The following is a 15632-nucleotide window of genomic DNA, read 5'->3' as shown; positions in this document are numbered from 1 at the left end:
AAATCTTTATTAAAGAAAAGCTTTATTTTGATTTAAAGTTATTTAAAAATATTTTGAATTCTCAATCTAATACACCTTTAGTTTAATCATTATAATTTTAAAATAATTAATTATAATTTTTATTCATATAAAATCTAAATAAAAACAGATTTAAAAAAAATCGATGTATTTAGTTGTAATTTTGCACTAAATAGGGAATATGGGCGAGTCCTTATCTCATCCCTTTTCCTATTAATAAATATCGAAGTTTATCGCTCCCAACCCCAAACACGCTTTCTTCTCTCTTCTCCGTTAGGGTTTCTCAGGGTTAGGGTTATATTCTCCCTTTTCCTTTCAAAAACCATAAATTTCTCTCTTTTCTCACCCAATCAATCAGCCAAAGCGAAACCAAATCGACGATGACGGGAAAGGCGAAGCCAAAGAAGCACACGGCGAAGGAGATCCAAGCCAAGGTGGACGCGGCGCTGACCAACCGCGGCGGAGGAAAAGCCGGTTTGCTTGATCGGATCGGTGTTGAGAAAGGAGGACACGCAAAGTGGGAGTGCCCTCACTGCAAAACAACGGTTCCTGATGTGAAATCGATGCAGATTCATCATGATGCTCGTCATCCAAAGATCCCCTTTGAGGAAGACAAACTCGTGAATCGTCACGCGACTGCGGCTGCTGTTCCGGAATCTTCCAAGCCTCGCCCTGGTGTTCGTGGTAGCCTCAAAAAGTGATCGTGATCGGAATCGTCGTCGTTGAATCGCAGCGTTTCATTCATGGCTTTTTACTATATTTTCTATTTTGTACTTTTTCTGTTTAAGTTTTCGTTTTTAGGGTGTTATTGAATAATTCGTGTCATGGGTATGTTTAGTTATTTTATGTTTTTTTTTTTTAATATCAAGATGATGAATTTAAGGTATGAATGTTGTGCTTGAAGTGTTGCGATGAAAGGTTTTTGATGGGAATGGGATTGAGTTGTGCTGTTATTATTAATTTGGCCCTTCTTAAGCCTTGAATGTAACATATTGTTCCCTTGATGCCAGTTAATATGATCTTGCTACTACTTACTATATGTTGTTCTGATATATTGTTCTGTGTCTGATATTTTATGTTCTTCTGTTTTATGATAATTGTTCTGTGTCTGTTATGATATGTTGTTCTGTGTTCAAATAATTTATTCTGTGTTCTGATAATAATCTTGTTGGAGTTGTTGGTATAGCTTATTTTGTGATGAATATGTGGAATTGGGGTCAGGTTTAATCTCCCTGTTGCGATGTCTTTTATAAAAGTTTAGGGTTAATTATGGTTTGTGGCGGATTTGTGTATCTCATGCCCTAGTCCTGAGGCGCCTGTCTCGTTATTTTTTCCTATGCGCCTCAATGAATCCTTATTGAAAAAGGAGTGACGGTTTAACATGAGCAGGAAATATAGAAATCCGATGTGGGAAGCTCCAATCCCACGCCACAATGCGGTTGGCCACAACAGGTAGATTAAACCCGCGCCACAATGCGGTTGGCCACAACAGGTAGATTAAACCCACGCCACTATGCGGTTGGCCACAACAGGTAGATTAAACCCACGCCACTATGCGGTTGGCCACAGTTTCGACTGCGTGTGTGCTATTTTGTTTCTTAATCTTCATTGGAATCTAGACCTCTTAATATAACTGATTTTCAATTTGTTGATTAACTTGTGAATGGTTGATGCAATTTTTGTCCTACATATATTAGTTCAGAAGGATTTGTGGATGTTTTCTAGATCGGTAGCACAATGTCTTGCTAGAATCATGGTAAAACCCTGAAATTAAGGAAAATTGGAAAATCCACCTTTATCCATGGCATATACATCAAAACCAAACTCCTAGCCTTGTGAATGGGAGTATCTTTTGTACTTTTAAATGGGAGTATCTTTAGCTCCTACAATTTGAATCTCTATTCTGGAGAAATTTAGCTATGGATTAGGATAAGATGTGTATCTTTGTCATATTGTCTGTGTTGGGCTTCTTTTTGGGCAGACTCACGAAGGCTGTACAATATATAGGATTTGTTGAGAGAACATTTCTTATTCGAAGATGCTTTTGTAACAACTAATATTTTAAGTTTCTTTTAAAATCCAATTTATTGAGTTTTCAAAGCACCAGAATGACTTATATTCGATGTTGCGCTTTTAAAATAAAATTAATCGGTTTTAGAGCACCGGTATTCAGTTTTTATTCAATGGTTTTGACAATGTGTGGTATTGTGGATAATATTCCTAGGTGCTACTCAAATGGTGTTCATAAATTAATTTGTGGGACGTATTATGCCAACTCAACTTTAAGAATATTTGCAGCTTTTATCTTCCATGTTAAAAAGAAAAAGAATCTAAACTGGACCCATCTACTTGATTTTAACTTCAAAGTTTAGGACTACACGTTATCACATGCTTTTGTGTTAGGGTTGGTAAATAGACATTTTGTCCCGTCAAAGTCCGAAAAAAATAAGACGGAGTCGAGCAAATATAGTTGAGGACGCGGGCGAGTTCTCTGGCATTGAATCTTTGATAAGCTTAAAAATGAAAATGTCCGTGCCCGCAAATGTTTGAAAAAAATATGACAGATGTATTGGAGGGTGTGAGTTTATAACTTTAGTTTGCTCTGTAAAATATACGGAAGTTTGCTTTGTAAAATATACGGCAAAACGGGAAGATCATGTCGAGTCTATTTTGCCAATTGGTGTTCTGGCATGGTAACTGTCCTCCATGGGGGCAAAAAATTAAATGTGCTCCAACGCTTCAAAATGTGATTTATATGTTCTGAAATTTGTAGAACCAGGCATCGGAGATGTTCTTATATATGGGTCCAAACGTGTGAGAAGAAAATTTAAAAACTTTTTCTTTTCGTTCCAATGCAAAGAGCTTCAATTTTGTTCTTAGCTTGTTTTAAGTGGACCCTATAGTTCATCGACAAGAGCTAATGGCTAAACATTTTATTGCTAATGAATTGTTGTCCATTGCGGTTTCCACATCATATTCCTCCAATAGCACCTCAACTCAATAATTGAAAGTGTTGTTGTCCGTTCTTAAAATGAATAAAAAAATACACACCATTGGACATGCATTTAAAATGTTACTCCCCGTTTTCATTTATAAATAAATTTTAAATTTTTAAGTTTATTAACATGTAATCCAAATATATTATTTATTCAATGAATTAAAAAAGTTAAAATTTGTTTATAAATAAAAATGGAGGGAGTAGCTTTTGAATAGGTATTGAAAAAAACAATAAGACTGTTACGATTTTGAATATTAGGGAGACCAATAATACCCTCGTTCTAGACCAGAAGCAATAATATTGATTTGAATGTCACATGGTGGTATAAAATCTTAGCTGCATAAATTAAATTAGAGAGGAAGAAGAAAATGGAATAATGGTAATGTGATATTCATGAGTTTTCAACGGCTATAAATAACCTAATTGGTGGTTACAAGCCAATCAATCAAAAACCATAAAATTTTAATTTGTTATGTGTTAGCAAATCTAGTGGATCTGATAGCTCACACGAAATGACAATTTGGAGGAAAAAAAAAAAGATAAATTACTTGAAACTATCGTAATACCCTCCCCTTAACACCACACATGTCTTCATGGGTGAAACTTAGGAAATTCCATTAGTAAATAATAATAGAACTCCCATGTTGCTTTGTCTATAGATAAGTCCTTCCACTGCACTAACACTTTCGTGGTAGCTAGACGCCTCCGCTTGACCATTTTCCTGTCGAGGATTGCAATGGGAATCTTATTAACCTAAGCCAATGATGCAAGTTGATGCTGAACACTTTGTCCTTGAGGGTTTGGGCAGAGTTTGAGTTGTGAAACTTGAAAAACATTGTGTATGGTTGCAGATGGAGGAAGTTGCAATTGATAGGTAATTGCACCATTGCGATCCTCAATGAGAAAAGGACCATAAAACTTTAGCAGCAGTTTATGAATGGTATAAGCTTTCATAGAAACTTGTCTATAAGGTTGTAGCTTGAGGTACCCATAATCACCAATAGCAAAAACATTGTCACTTATGTGTTTGTTGGCTTGTTGATTCATGCTATTTTGTGCTCGAAAAAGATGAATTTTGAGGAATTTAATTGTTTCTTCCCTTGCAGTTAAAGACCTCTCCGTAGTGAGGTTGAGAGATACGCCAGATAAGTAAGGAAGATGGATATGATGAGGTTGTCCATACACTATTTCAAAAGGAGTGATATGAATATACGAGTGATAATTTGTGTTATACCACTATTCACCCAAGATAGGCACTTGAACCATTAGTTTGGTTGATCAGAACACATACATCTCAGGTAGGTTTTCAAGCATTTGTTCACCACTCCAGTTTGTCCATCAAATTAAGGGTGGTAGGCAATAGATTTATGTAAGGATATAAATTTATCTAATATGAGCAATGAGAAACAAGTGATATTGTAGCCCTGTACTGAAGATGAAAGGGCCAACATGGTGGTGTCCTCTGATCCTAAGGGAGAGTTTTTCTCTATGTACCATCTAATAATTTATGACCTAGGGTATTAATTTATCTCATTGTGTTTGAAATCAAGGTCCATAGGACCATGAATTTTTCCATCCAAGATATCTTTGAAAAGTGGGCTTTTGTCAGGGAATTCGAGATCATTTATAGGTGTTTAAGGTCACTCAAACAGTAGGCCTATTTTTCTCTTTTTATGGAATAAAAAATGTAAGTATGGGTGGTTGGGTGACTATAGGCTCCCTTTCTAAGAGAGTTCTTTTCACCCCACATTCCACCAACTACAAGAACAAGAAAGACAAATACTCAATGACGATGTTCAAGAAAACCAATTAGCATTGATTTCTATTAAATTGGACAGACGAACCAACATCAATAAATGGCTTATATCATGAATATGTGAGGGAGATGGAACAGGCTGTCAAGCTCTTAGATGAGTTTTACATCATGAATGCAAGGGAAATGGTAGAGTACAACTAGAGTGATGTTGGTGATGGTGAGATCAATAATTATTGTGTAAGTTTTATGTGCAATTGAGCTTCGTGTCTTGATGTGATTATTTTTTCTCATCTTTCTTTTTGTTCTTGCATGGAGGATGGCTCCAATGACCATTGTTGAGAGGAAATCCCTTCACACTTGGAAAAGGCTCAAAGAGGCACTACGTGGTCAACTGATCCCAAAAAGTGATCCTGCTGGTATATGATACTTGGGGGGGGGGGGAGAGGAAGGCAACCGAAGAGGGGAACATAATCTTTTCCATGCCTCTAAATTATAAAACATGGGGGAAATTGAAGGAACATTCTCTCTAGTCTGAGTTCAAAAACATAAATCTCCCCAAGAGAAAGAACTCCATCACAGAGAAACATTTCCCTGAATCCTAATGTAACCTCATCGCTTTAGAACAAGGGTTTTTACGCAAGGAGCTTTATGCATGATCACATTGACTTCCCCACATACTTCTCTAATGATAAAATTTAGGGGCTGAGTGGATGTCCAATTTGATTGAGGCTCATCTTTTAAAGGTGCTCATACTGCAATGAGTGATGTTCAACACTTTGTTAGTCTGGATTTTTTGACCACGATGACTTAAATGTATGAAAGAGAGGTTACAAAAAAACTAAGTAACATTTGGAGAATCCAAGGAGCATTTCGATACAATCCTTTCAGCTCAAGAACTTTAAGTTTGAAGTATATGGTAGAAGTTGGGACTTAGCATTTTCTTCAAGAGTAATTGTCCAAGGATTTCGACGATGAACGATGTAGTCAAGATTTCAACGGAAAAGTTGGCATATGTCTTCGAACGCACTGGATTGGCGCGGAGAAGAGGAACACAACTATTTTTTTGGTCTTATCCAAAAGTATAGGTGGAAACAAATTCAAGGGTGAAATGTATGCAGCGAAGACGTGTCGAATCTTAAGGAGAAAGTCGCTGAAGACAATTAATCTTGTATTAGTATAAATAAGAGTTCTAGTGTTAGAATTCGGGGTGTCAAAATCATTACAAAAACTCACAGACTAAAAGTATCCAAGTGTCAAGCGAGAAAGGAGTCAGTTGAATGAAATGTATGATCCAGAACACCATGTTATTTACATTTCAAGAAAAATTTCTTTATTTTAACTTGCCTTTTTCTGTACTTTGTTTCTACTTTTCCGCCTTACTTTTTACACAGATTTCAACCAAGTCGAAATCCTTCATTTTCTGCTAATTTTACATTTTTACTTAATAGAAGCCAAAATAGATTTCATTTCACACCAAGCAATCAAATAAAGTCACAAGTATTTATGCACATATGTCCTAGGATCAACTAGTCAATCTTGCAAGTAACAATTTTGGAAGACTAGCACTTGTTTACTAAATTTCACGGTAAACACACTTATAGCTAAATGAACACAAATGTTGCATATCTTAAGACAAGGTTGAACACCATGAAGGAGAGCTCATTCAGACTGGACATTGTTGAAGTCTACCACTGAAAAGCATGATGAGGCGAAACTATCTTTAAGCAAGATGAAGGAAGCGCAAAAAAAAAATGACGAGAATATAAAAAATTGAAAGAGTCATATAAACTGCTTGGCGAGGCTTTTGACCTGAAAGCTAAAATCCAAACGTTGACATAGTCGACCCAAAAGGAGGCATTCCATAAGAAAAATCTAGAAGAGGACCTACCCGATACCAAAGATGAGGTAGTTGACGCCACTAACAAGGTGGAAAATCCACATACTAATCAATATTTTAAAAATTAGATCAGACCGGTCGATCAAACTGAGAATCAGAGGAATTACCAGTCTGGTTTGTTTGTTGGATCAGGAAAGCTATTGAACTAGTGAGAACAGGCGTTAACCGGTCAAAACCAGAGAACTGATGTGTTAATTGCTTGTTTTTTTCTCACACAAAATGACTTCGTTTTGATAATTTTTCTTAAAAAAAAACCTTGCTCAAAACTTATTTGAAACACCTTTTTCTCGAATATAATTTTTAGACAGTGAAGTTATTTTGTTATTCAAGTTTATTTTATTTAGATTTGTATTTACTATTTTGTTTTGTGATGATTATGTTTAGAATTTGAATTTAAAGAATGAACTTGTGAAATTATAATATTTTATAATTTTCTAGGTGTCGTGATTTCTTTAGGCTATGTTTGCATATCATGAAATAAACGGAGTGGAATGGAGCGGAGCGGAGTGGGATGAAGCGGAATGGAGCAGAGTGAAACAAAGATACCATTCCATTGTTTGGAAATTTTAGGACCGAATAAGGTAAGTGGTTCATTTCGCCCAAATAAAAGGGGAAGGAATATGGTGGTAAGTGATGCAATGAAATGGAATCCATACCACTCCATTCGGTTCCGCTCCATCCGTTTTTAAATTATTCAAACAATGGAATATCATTTTATTTTAACTCATTCCGCTTTGCTCCATCCGATTTCATTAATCCAAACAAAGCCTTAGAGACTAAGTCATTCAGTTTGACCTATTTAATAACTATATATTTTTGTTATAGGGATCAATTTATTCAATCGAGTTATCCAATTTCGTCATGCGATTCGATCAATTAACTCATAACCCAATACCTTTACCGTTTTAATGACTGATTCGGTTTTTAAAACACTAATATCTACTTAATATAAATCTAAGGTTGTCATGATGACAACCTTAGACACAACCCTAATCCTAATTCTTACGTGGCATTATATTAGAATCCTAATGCTTATGTGGCATCATATTAAAACTAGTGCGATACCCGTGCATGCGCACGGGTACGTGTTGGTGCCGTGTCATTTGGGTCAACTAATAGTTATTTGTCTACCTTAAATTTTTGTAAATATTTTTGATGTTTTGATAAATATTTATTTGAATATATTTGGATTATGCATACCACGGGTACCCGTCGGTCTTGCGCATTGGGTTTTAGGGCACTTAAATAAAATAGGGAAAATGAATATATATGTGTAAGTTAATATAATAAGGTAAAATAATTTAAATAGGTTAAAAATATATGTTGGGCCTTATAGTTTGTTAATATATGTAAGTTAATAGGACATTAAAGTTTATTGGGCCTTAGATGGTTAGCCTTGGTACAGAATACCTAATTTAATTGTTAGACCTAATATGTTAATAGGCCCACAAAAGAATCCTATTATTGTTATTGTTACATAACGTCGACATTTAAAATTAAAGAAACGTTGGATTTCATAACTCTTCAACGTGTTGGCAATCAAAGGTTGTGTCTTCTTAAGTCTGTGTTTGGAATTGTTGCTGTAAGAAACGCAGGGTCCGGTGATACGTTTGAAGAACAAAATGTCACAACCAAGAAGGTATTCTCTTCGAATGAGGTATGTGCATGTGTTACTGTTTATGTTGTTTGCAGAGTTTATTAGAAGATATTCATCCATTTAGAGGTCGCAATGTTGTTTTGATTTTAGTTCACCCGATCGGTTGGAGTTGCAAACACCATGGGAGCGGCTCACAGTTGAGAGGATACTGAGTGGGTCACATGAGAATGAGGATGTTATGGAGGAATGGAAGAAACAACATGAAAGATTGAATCTTGTCGAAGAGGCTGCCAGTGTTGTCGAAAATAAACGGTAATCTTATAGTTTTATTTTATTTTTTGCATTGAATTCCATTTAACCTCCACAAAATTGAATGTGTTTCCCGAATAATATGTTATTGTGTTGAAGGAATGATGGAGATGGGATAGGAAGTTCTGTGGGATTATCAGATACTGCTGATTTGAATGAATACATAATGATATCTTCTGATAGTGAGAGGTAAAGTTTATTTATAAGTGATAGGGAATATATTATAGTTATAGGTATACTGATGTTGTTGTGTTGGAATTTTGTTGTAAATGTGGTGTTAATTTCAGGGAAATGAGTCCTATACAGGAGGAGCTGGAAGAAGCATACTGGACTCGTGAAGTTCATGATGTAAAGAAGTTTTGCTCAAATGTTATGGTAAGCAGTGTTCAAAGTCTATAGTTGTTGGCACAATGGTGTTACACACAGAAGTAATGTAACTGATATTGTCTGTCAATGAGTGCAGCATATTCCTGCAGAAATAGTAGACAAATGTGGACTTGCTGGAATGGCAGAGATTACCCTCAATGATGTGGACAACGGGTACCCATATGAGTGCAATGTGAAGAAGAGGCCAAAAAAAATGAAACATATTTGTATGGAGAATGGTTTGATTATGTAAGGGCAGCTGAATTGAAATAAGGAGATAAAGTGCACTTTGTGATTTATTACCCGCCAGTGTTAGATATTATGGTTACAGTGGAGCGCAGTGGTGATCGTTGATAGAGCTGTTGGTTAGGCAATGTTTGTGGTGGATGTATAGGACTGTTTGTTGGCAGTTTGGTTTGTATGGGAATTTTCGTTTTGTTTTTTTGTTGTAATGGTGGATGTGAACAAAGATTAACAATTATGGTACTATGTATGGTTTTAAATTAAATATTATCAAATTTGGTTTTAATCTGCCATGGTTTTATATGCAAAATTGATTACCAATCTGTTTTTAAATTAAGTATTGCTTATTATAAGTATTGAACAGGATTTCTATTAAAATTGATCAGAATAGGGTTCCTAATTTCATTATTGTTGGTATAAGTAGGGGTATGGGTCCTGTAAATGGTAGGCTATTAAATCTAAATGGTGAACATACAACAATGGACTTATGAATAGTTGAAAATCCAATTTAATAGGAGTATATGTTAAAGAGTAGTATGGTAATATTAAATGGTTATAAAATAGCTGTAATGTGTTATATTATATTGGGATGTGAAAGATCAATTGAGTTATGGGCAGTTAATGTTTTTCGTGAGGAATATAAATAAAATGAAAACTGTTTTGAAGTGATGTAAATGCAAAGAAGACTAATTGAACAATTGCATTGAATTCTATTGGACTGTGGAAAAGTTGCAGGTATGTGAAGAGTCCATTTAGAGTGTTATATAAGTAATGTGTAGGAAGTTTGAAAGCACTAAAAACTGAAGCAGTCATCATTACTCTGCAACCAATAGTGTAAGCCGCGAACTTCTGAAAAGATGGAAGGAAGTGTTGATCAAGCAATGAGAGGTAAAGGTAAACATATCATTTGAATGGTTGTTCTGTTACATTTTGAATTTAAAAGTTATATATGGTTGCATGCAGGTGAAGAAAACTCGGTGAACCAAATGGCTATGGAGAAAGCTGTCACTTGTGATAACTCTGTGTATGTTTGAATTAGCTTATGTTGAGTATTCGTTTTTATGCTTGAATTTAGAATGTTTGATAACACATTTATTTATTCACCATGTTGTTTGTTTCTATTATGTTTCAGATGCCATGAACCGGATGGTGAGGATGTTAGTTGCCATGCAGAGCAGCCTGCTAAGTTACGATATTGTATCTGGAAGCAAGATGTGGCTAATGGGAAGATGGCTCAGTCATGTCTTCTTGTAAGTTATTATTCGTTTTAAGCTTATTGTCTTTCCCTATCAGTTAATGGGATAATGTAATGTTGTTTTATATTAATATTGCAGGAAATTCCTGAGCATATTGTGGCAAGTCGCTGGCTCAATGGAGCAAGGTTTGTAGATTTGGTTGACTGGGAAAGAGAAGTCAGGTATGAATGTGAAGTTCATCATACCGAAAAGGGTCAGATGTTCTTAGGGCGTGGTTGGTACAAATTTGCCAAGGAAAGGTGCCTGCTTGATGGAGACTCTATGGGTTTCAGCATTAAGGATCCCGTCAGCAAGGAGATACTTGTAACAATGTTGAAAAATTGAAAAATGATGTAAAAGTTTGTTATAAGTATCTATCTATTAAACATTTTGTAATTCCCTGGTGGACTTAGCTCCACCTTTATATTAATATATATGATTTTGGTATTTAGATGTTATGCTATAAATATATTACTTCTGTTACTTGCATTACTAATATGCTGTTAGTAATATATATTACTGCTGTTACTTGCATTACTAATATGCTGTTAGTAATATATATTACTGCTGTTACAGATTTACCGTGATTAATTTTTAAAACTTAGACATTGTTAAAAACCTCTTTATACACAACATTTGTAGTTTTCCCCCTGAATTTCTTTTCTTCATCATGTATCAGTATTTTGATTCCCTTTTTTGTTGTTACTCTTGACAATGCGTCATAAATCTGGCCATGTGTGAATACATCTTTTGGTAAGTACAAACCAACGTTATCCAATGACTGTCCCTGTGATTTGTTGATGGTCATAGAATAGGAAACTATAATAGGGAACTGTCTCCTATTCAGTTTGAATGGCCATGTTTCTTGTCAATGTTAATACCTCAACTGAATGCCATATGTAAGATGCATTTATGGCACAGTGTACAATATCTGCCTCTGGGGACGACAGGTAAAATCTATCTGAAATCGCTACCGAAAACAACAACCTTTCCACCAAATACATCAGTTGAATTTTTGTTTGCACTCATAAAATCTTTCAAAGTTCTGGTAAGCGATTCTATTGCATACTTATGCGCCATTGGTGGCTCATCCCATATTATAAGCTTTGTCTGTCGTAACATGTCTGCAACATCATCGTTGAACTGAAATATTATTACACATATATATTGTTACCTCCTGGAAGTAACAATATCAATTCCAATTACAATATTAAACTGTATGAAATCTACAATATAAAACTGTATGAATTCACATTACTCTTGTGATAACAGCTGTTATGAAATAAACAGATATAATATTAATGGGGTATGTTGGAAAGTTGATTGGGATGAGGCAATAAGTGAAGCATTATCTGCTATATACTTTATACAATGCAAATGGAAGGTCTTGTCATTATAATTTCAAAACGTTATGCACAATCTTTATATTACCTATTATAACAGTCCTTATTAATGAGAACATGAATGGACATTAACATATTTCTAACTCTCATGTGTACCTTTATTTAACTCAGTAGGTGATCCCATTCAATCCAATTGCAACAGGTGCTCAGATAAATGTCAATAATTTGAAGAGAATACATACAATGTCATATGCGCAGCTATATTAATTTTGATTATTTATAACATTCAACAGAGCATTTTGTCGGTGCATGCTAGTTGTGTGGACTTCTCAGTAAAAAGGCAAGTTCATAGCAGTTGAATAGATGATTAAGGAAAAACAGAAAAGTCTTATATTAAGATAACAGAATCAGACTTACAAGTCTGATTTGTTTATGATACATAAGTGAGATAAAACAAAAAACAAATAAAGTGGAAAGGAAATAAAACAAAAACACACCCAAACATACTTAAAATTATGCAGGAACTACTAATCTATCTTCTCTATTTTTATAATTTTATTTAACTTGTTTGATGAAAGTTCTCCATCACACGTGGCATCCGAGGTTGTTGACTCGCTTGATGCGCCTGGAAAGTGTCTTTTTCCAGTAGGAGTAAGTGGATCTGTGCTGTGCGTTGAACTCACATCAAGATCCTGTTACATAAGTGAAAAAACATCACACAATTAATATTCAACAGTACATTAAAAGTGGAGTACATTTGAGTACAGTAAACGTCCTTACGACGACAAAATTAGGTTCGGATCGAACAGTGGTCATTGCTTCGACAGCAGGCTGTTTCATCTACAAATCATTCAAAACATAGTACAAAATCATAATATGCGCAAAGTCAGTTTACAATGATTTTAATTTGCATAACACATGCAAAGATTAAATTCAAATACCTCATCTGGGTCAAACTGATCAGCAAGCTCTTTCACAAAAGGGTCATTCTTCAATAGCATAACGACAGAGGCATTCTTCCAACGTGGTTGCCACTTAACTTTGAAAGCCATCTTGCAATCCAACATCTGATCTAATGCCAGTGGGAATTCCAAGGGATCATGAATGCCAGCCTGTAGGAGATTGCAAGACAAAGATCAGTTAACTCTGGCATAATTGTCTATGTTTTTCCAACGGTATGTAAACGGAAATACCTTAATCATTGTATGACGCAGCTGAGAAGCAGACAATCCCAAAAGTAACTCACACTCTCGGTCCCAAAATAAAAAGTTACAGCTATTCCCGGCATGAGTAACCTCAATCTCAATCTTATACCTACATTCGCAGTATACATAGAGCACTCAAAAAGGTCATGTTCAGTACCTTGACAATCACACATATAAATGAAATAACATAAAACATGTGACAAGGATGTTAACCTAAAAATCTCTGCCTCAGTGAAATGTCCAGCCTCACACTCAAATGGAGCTCTGTCACCACGCGCAATACATGAGCAAGCATGACAACCACGATAATACCAGCCATACGGAGAGGCAACCAGCATTTTAGTTTCTCCCACAGTCGCACAAAATGTAATCTGCAATTATGGAACCAAAAGATAATACGATACACAGTCAAATGCAACGGAAAAATGGAAATATATACTAAATCAGAATAAACGGCCAACAACTTCCAAACATTCAGTTCTGAGTTTTATAATATCCCCAATAGGCATTACAACAGCCTTTGAAAGCAATTTTTGTACAGGAGTCATCTGTTGATTTTCAGAGTTCTGTGCTGAAAGCTGTGAATTGGAACCCTCCTGGCCAGACAACGTAATCATGGAATCCTTCGGAAAACTGGCAAAGGAAGACAGTAATGTAACAATCACATTGCATAAAAATTAAAACCACACAAAAGCAAATCCAGGGAGCATACCTTTCTATAAACTCTTTCATCGGCAATAAATCAGTATTCAGACCAAGGACGGTAACATTAAACGTGTTTGTCACGGACAGTGGAAACTTACCTATTCAAATAGAATGTTACATAACCATCTGTATCAAAATACAAGGATATCTAACACCAAACTTGATCAATTACTAACCCTGTTCCTTGACTTTAGCATATTGAATCATGACAAAAATAGGACCAGAATCATCTCCGCGCTCCTGCTTGAACTTCATGAATTATTCAGCATAGGATTCCCAAAGCGTGCAATTGATAGTATTCTCACTGAAGAAATAATACAAACCATGTCATCTACATAGTCACATAAGATATGTTCGATAAATTATACAATAAATATGAAAACAAACCCCCCGTCACGCAGCATCATGTTAATCTGCTGCTTCCGGGCACCTGATGTGGTCTGTGAATACCCAATACTTTCCACCATACCAATGACATCTAAAACACATACAGCCAAAAAAACCTTAAAATGAAACAACACATAAAAAACAAATCCAGTCAAACAGAATAGAGATAAAATATTCTACCTATTAGCACATCCTTGTTAAAGTTGCCGTTTATTATATCAGTAAATTTAGTAAACACCAACGACTTTGGAGGTATTTCAGCGTTGTTATCATCCGTAACCGTAGTGCCAGCAGTAAACTTCAACATAAACTTATGAGACGAAGGTCTGAAAGCCGCAACATTAGCCTGAACCTTAAAATTGGAAACAGTGTAACTATGATCCAAGACCATTTTTTCAAAAAAAAGAGATACATGCGGTGCAGGAACAACAACATGTATGTCACCACCCTGGAAAAAACATTAAAATCAAACATACAACAAACCAGAAACAATATATGTAAAAACAACCGAACAATTCACTTCATTACCGATACATCAACAAAAATCATCTCAAAATGCTCCCTCTTGTTCGAAACAACTGTCCATTTGTGGTGCACACGAACAGAAACTTTCCAAAGTTCTTTGCTGTCATTGATGTCACATATTTTTGCTAATGGTCTTGCCATATTGAACACTGGTATGATACTGCAGAAAAGTGTAGCCAACCAATACCATAAATAACCAAACCATGTAGGAGTTACAAACTCTTCATTCCACTCTTCATTACATAACCATAACCGATGCTGAAGCTGAATGGAAAGAAGGATATAAAGTCCTCATTAAGCATAGAAGCTGCATGGACAAACCGAACTTAATGCCAATTATATGAGACATCAATGGTGGAATATGGAACAACATACGTTCATTAATCATCAAAATTACACATGGCGCATCAAGAAGAAACAAATTCTGCTGTAAGACTAAGCCACTTGGCAGCACCACATAGAAAGTTCAAAAAGATAGAACTTTCTTATATTATAGATTTAGAATTTTTATCACTCTTATTTTAATTCTTCACACCAACTCCAATTCAATACCACAATTAATAATAATATTAAAATAAACAATAATAATATTAATAATAATATAATAATAATTAATTCTTCTAATTATTATTATTTTTTTAGTTTATAGAGGTCTTTTTTTTAGTACATTCTAATGTAAAATATTCTACCACATGTTTTTGCTTTTTTCAATAAAGAAGCGAAAAATTAAGATTTAAATATACTATGACAAAAGATTTAAATATACTATGACAAAGACTTTTATAAATTTATAATATTTTTATAATATAATTTCATAGCTAAATTTTGATATTATCATATAAAATTTATATTTATCTATATGCCATAAAAAAATATCTCTCAAGTAAATAATAGGATAAAAAAATATGATTATTAAAAATCTCCTATATTTCTTAATTCCATTTGTTGTAACTTCTCACATTTATCATTGAATTGTCCGTTTCAAACTTCCTACATTTTTGTAACTTCTCACATTTATAATTCCATTTATTCTACTTATTATTTTTAA

General features: G+C 34.8%; 2 protein-coding genes across 2 annotated transcripts; one reads left to right on the top strand and one right to left on the bottom strand.

Annotated features, from left to right (window-relative positions):
- Positions 1-235: 235 nt before the first annotated feature.
- On the top strand, positions 236-1057 carry LOC131609701 (protein METHYLENE BLUE SENSITIVITY 1-like). Its single transcript, XM_058881483.1, has one exon. The coding sequence runs from the start codon at positions 399-401 to the stop codon at positions 717-719; it is 321 nt and encodes a 106-aa protein (XP_058737466.1). The 5' UTR covers positions 236-398; the 3' UTR covers positions 720-1057.
- Positions 1058-11376: 10319 nt separating this feature from the next.
- LOC131614486 (uncharacterized) lies at positions 11377-14832 on the bottom strand. The gene is made up of 12 exons (XM_058886059.1): positions 14588-14832; positions 14240-14507; positions 14041-14150; positions 13849-13921; positions 13680-13770; positions 13429-13600; positions 13181-13338; positions 12956-13076; positions 12704-12874; positions 12528-12602; positions 12446-12454; positions 11377-11562 (listed from the first exon to the last, which is right to left on the bottom strand). The coding sequence occupies exons 1-12, from the start codon at positions 14723-14725 to the stop codon at positions 11377-11379; spliced, it is 1572 nt and encodes a 523-aa protein (XP_058742042.1). The 5' UTR covers positions 14726-14832.
- Positions 14833-15632: the final 800 nt, after the last annotated feature.

The sequence above is a fragment of the Vicia villosa genome, linkage group LG6, assembly GCF_029867415.1.
Source record: "Vicia villosa cultivar HV-30 ecotype Madison, WI linkage group LG6, Vvil1.0, whole genome shotgun sequence".
Taxonomy (NCBI): domain Eukaryota; kingdom Viridiplantae; phylum Streptophyta; class Magnoliopsida; order Fabales; family Fabaceae; genus Vicia; species Vicia villosa.
Note: the sequence above shows the minus strand (reverse complement) of the source record. Positions and strands in the feature narration are given on the sequence as shown.

Bases quoted from the DNA above. Each gene is read 5' to 3' on its own strand.
- LOC131609701 (XM_058881483.1), top strand. From the start codon at position 399: ATGACGGGAAAGGCGAAGCCAAAGAAGCACACGGCGAAGGAGATCCAA.
- LOC131614486 (XM_058886059.1), bottom strand. From the start codon at position 14,725: ATGGCAAGACCATTAGCAAAAATATGTGACATCAATGACAGCAAAGAA. The intron at 14,508-14,587 runs GTAATGAAGTGA...TGTTTTTTCCAG, and splicing joins TGATTTTTGTTGATGTATCG to GGTGGTGACATACATGTTGT. The intron at 13,922-14,040 runs GTATAATTTATC...TAATTCATGAAG, and splicing joins GGTTTGTTTTCATATTTATT to TTCAAGCAGGAGCGCGGAGA.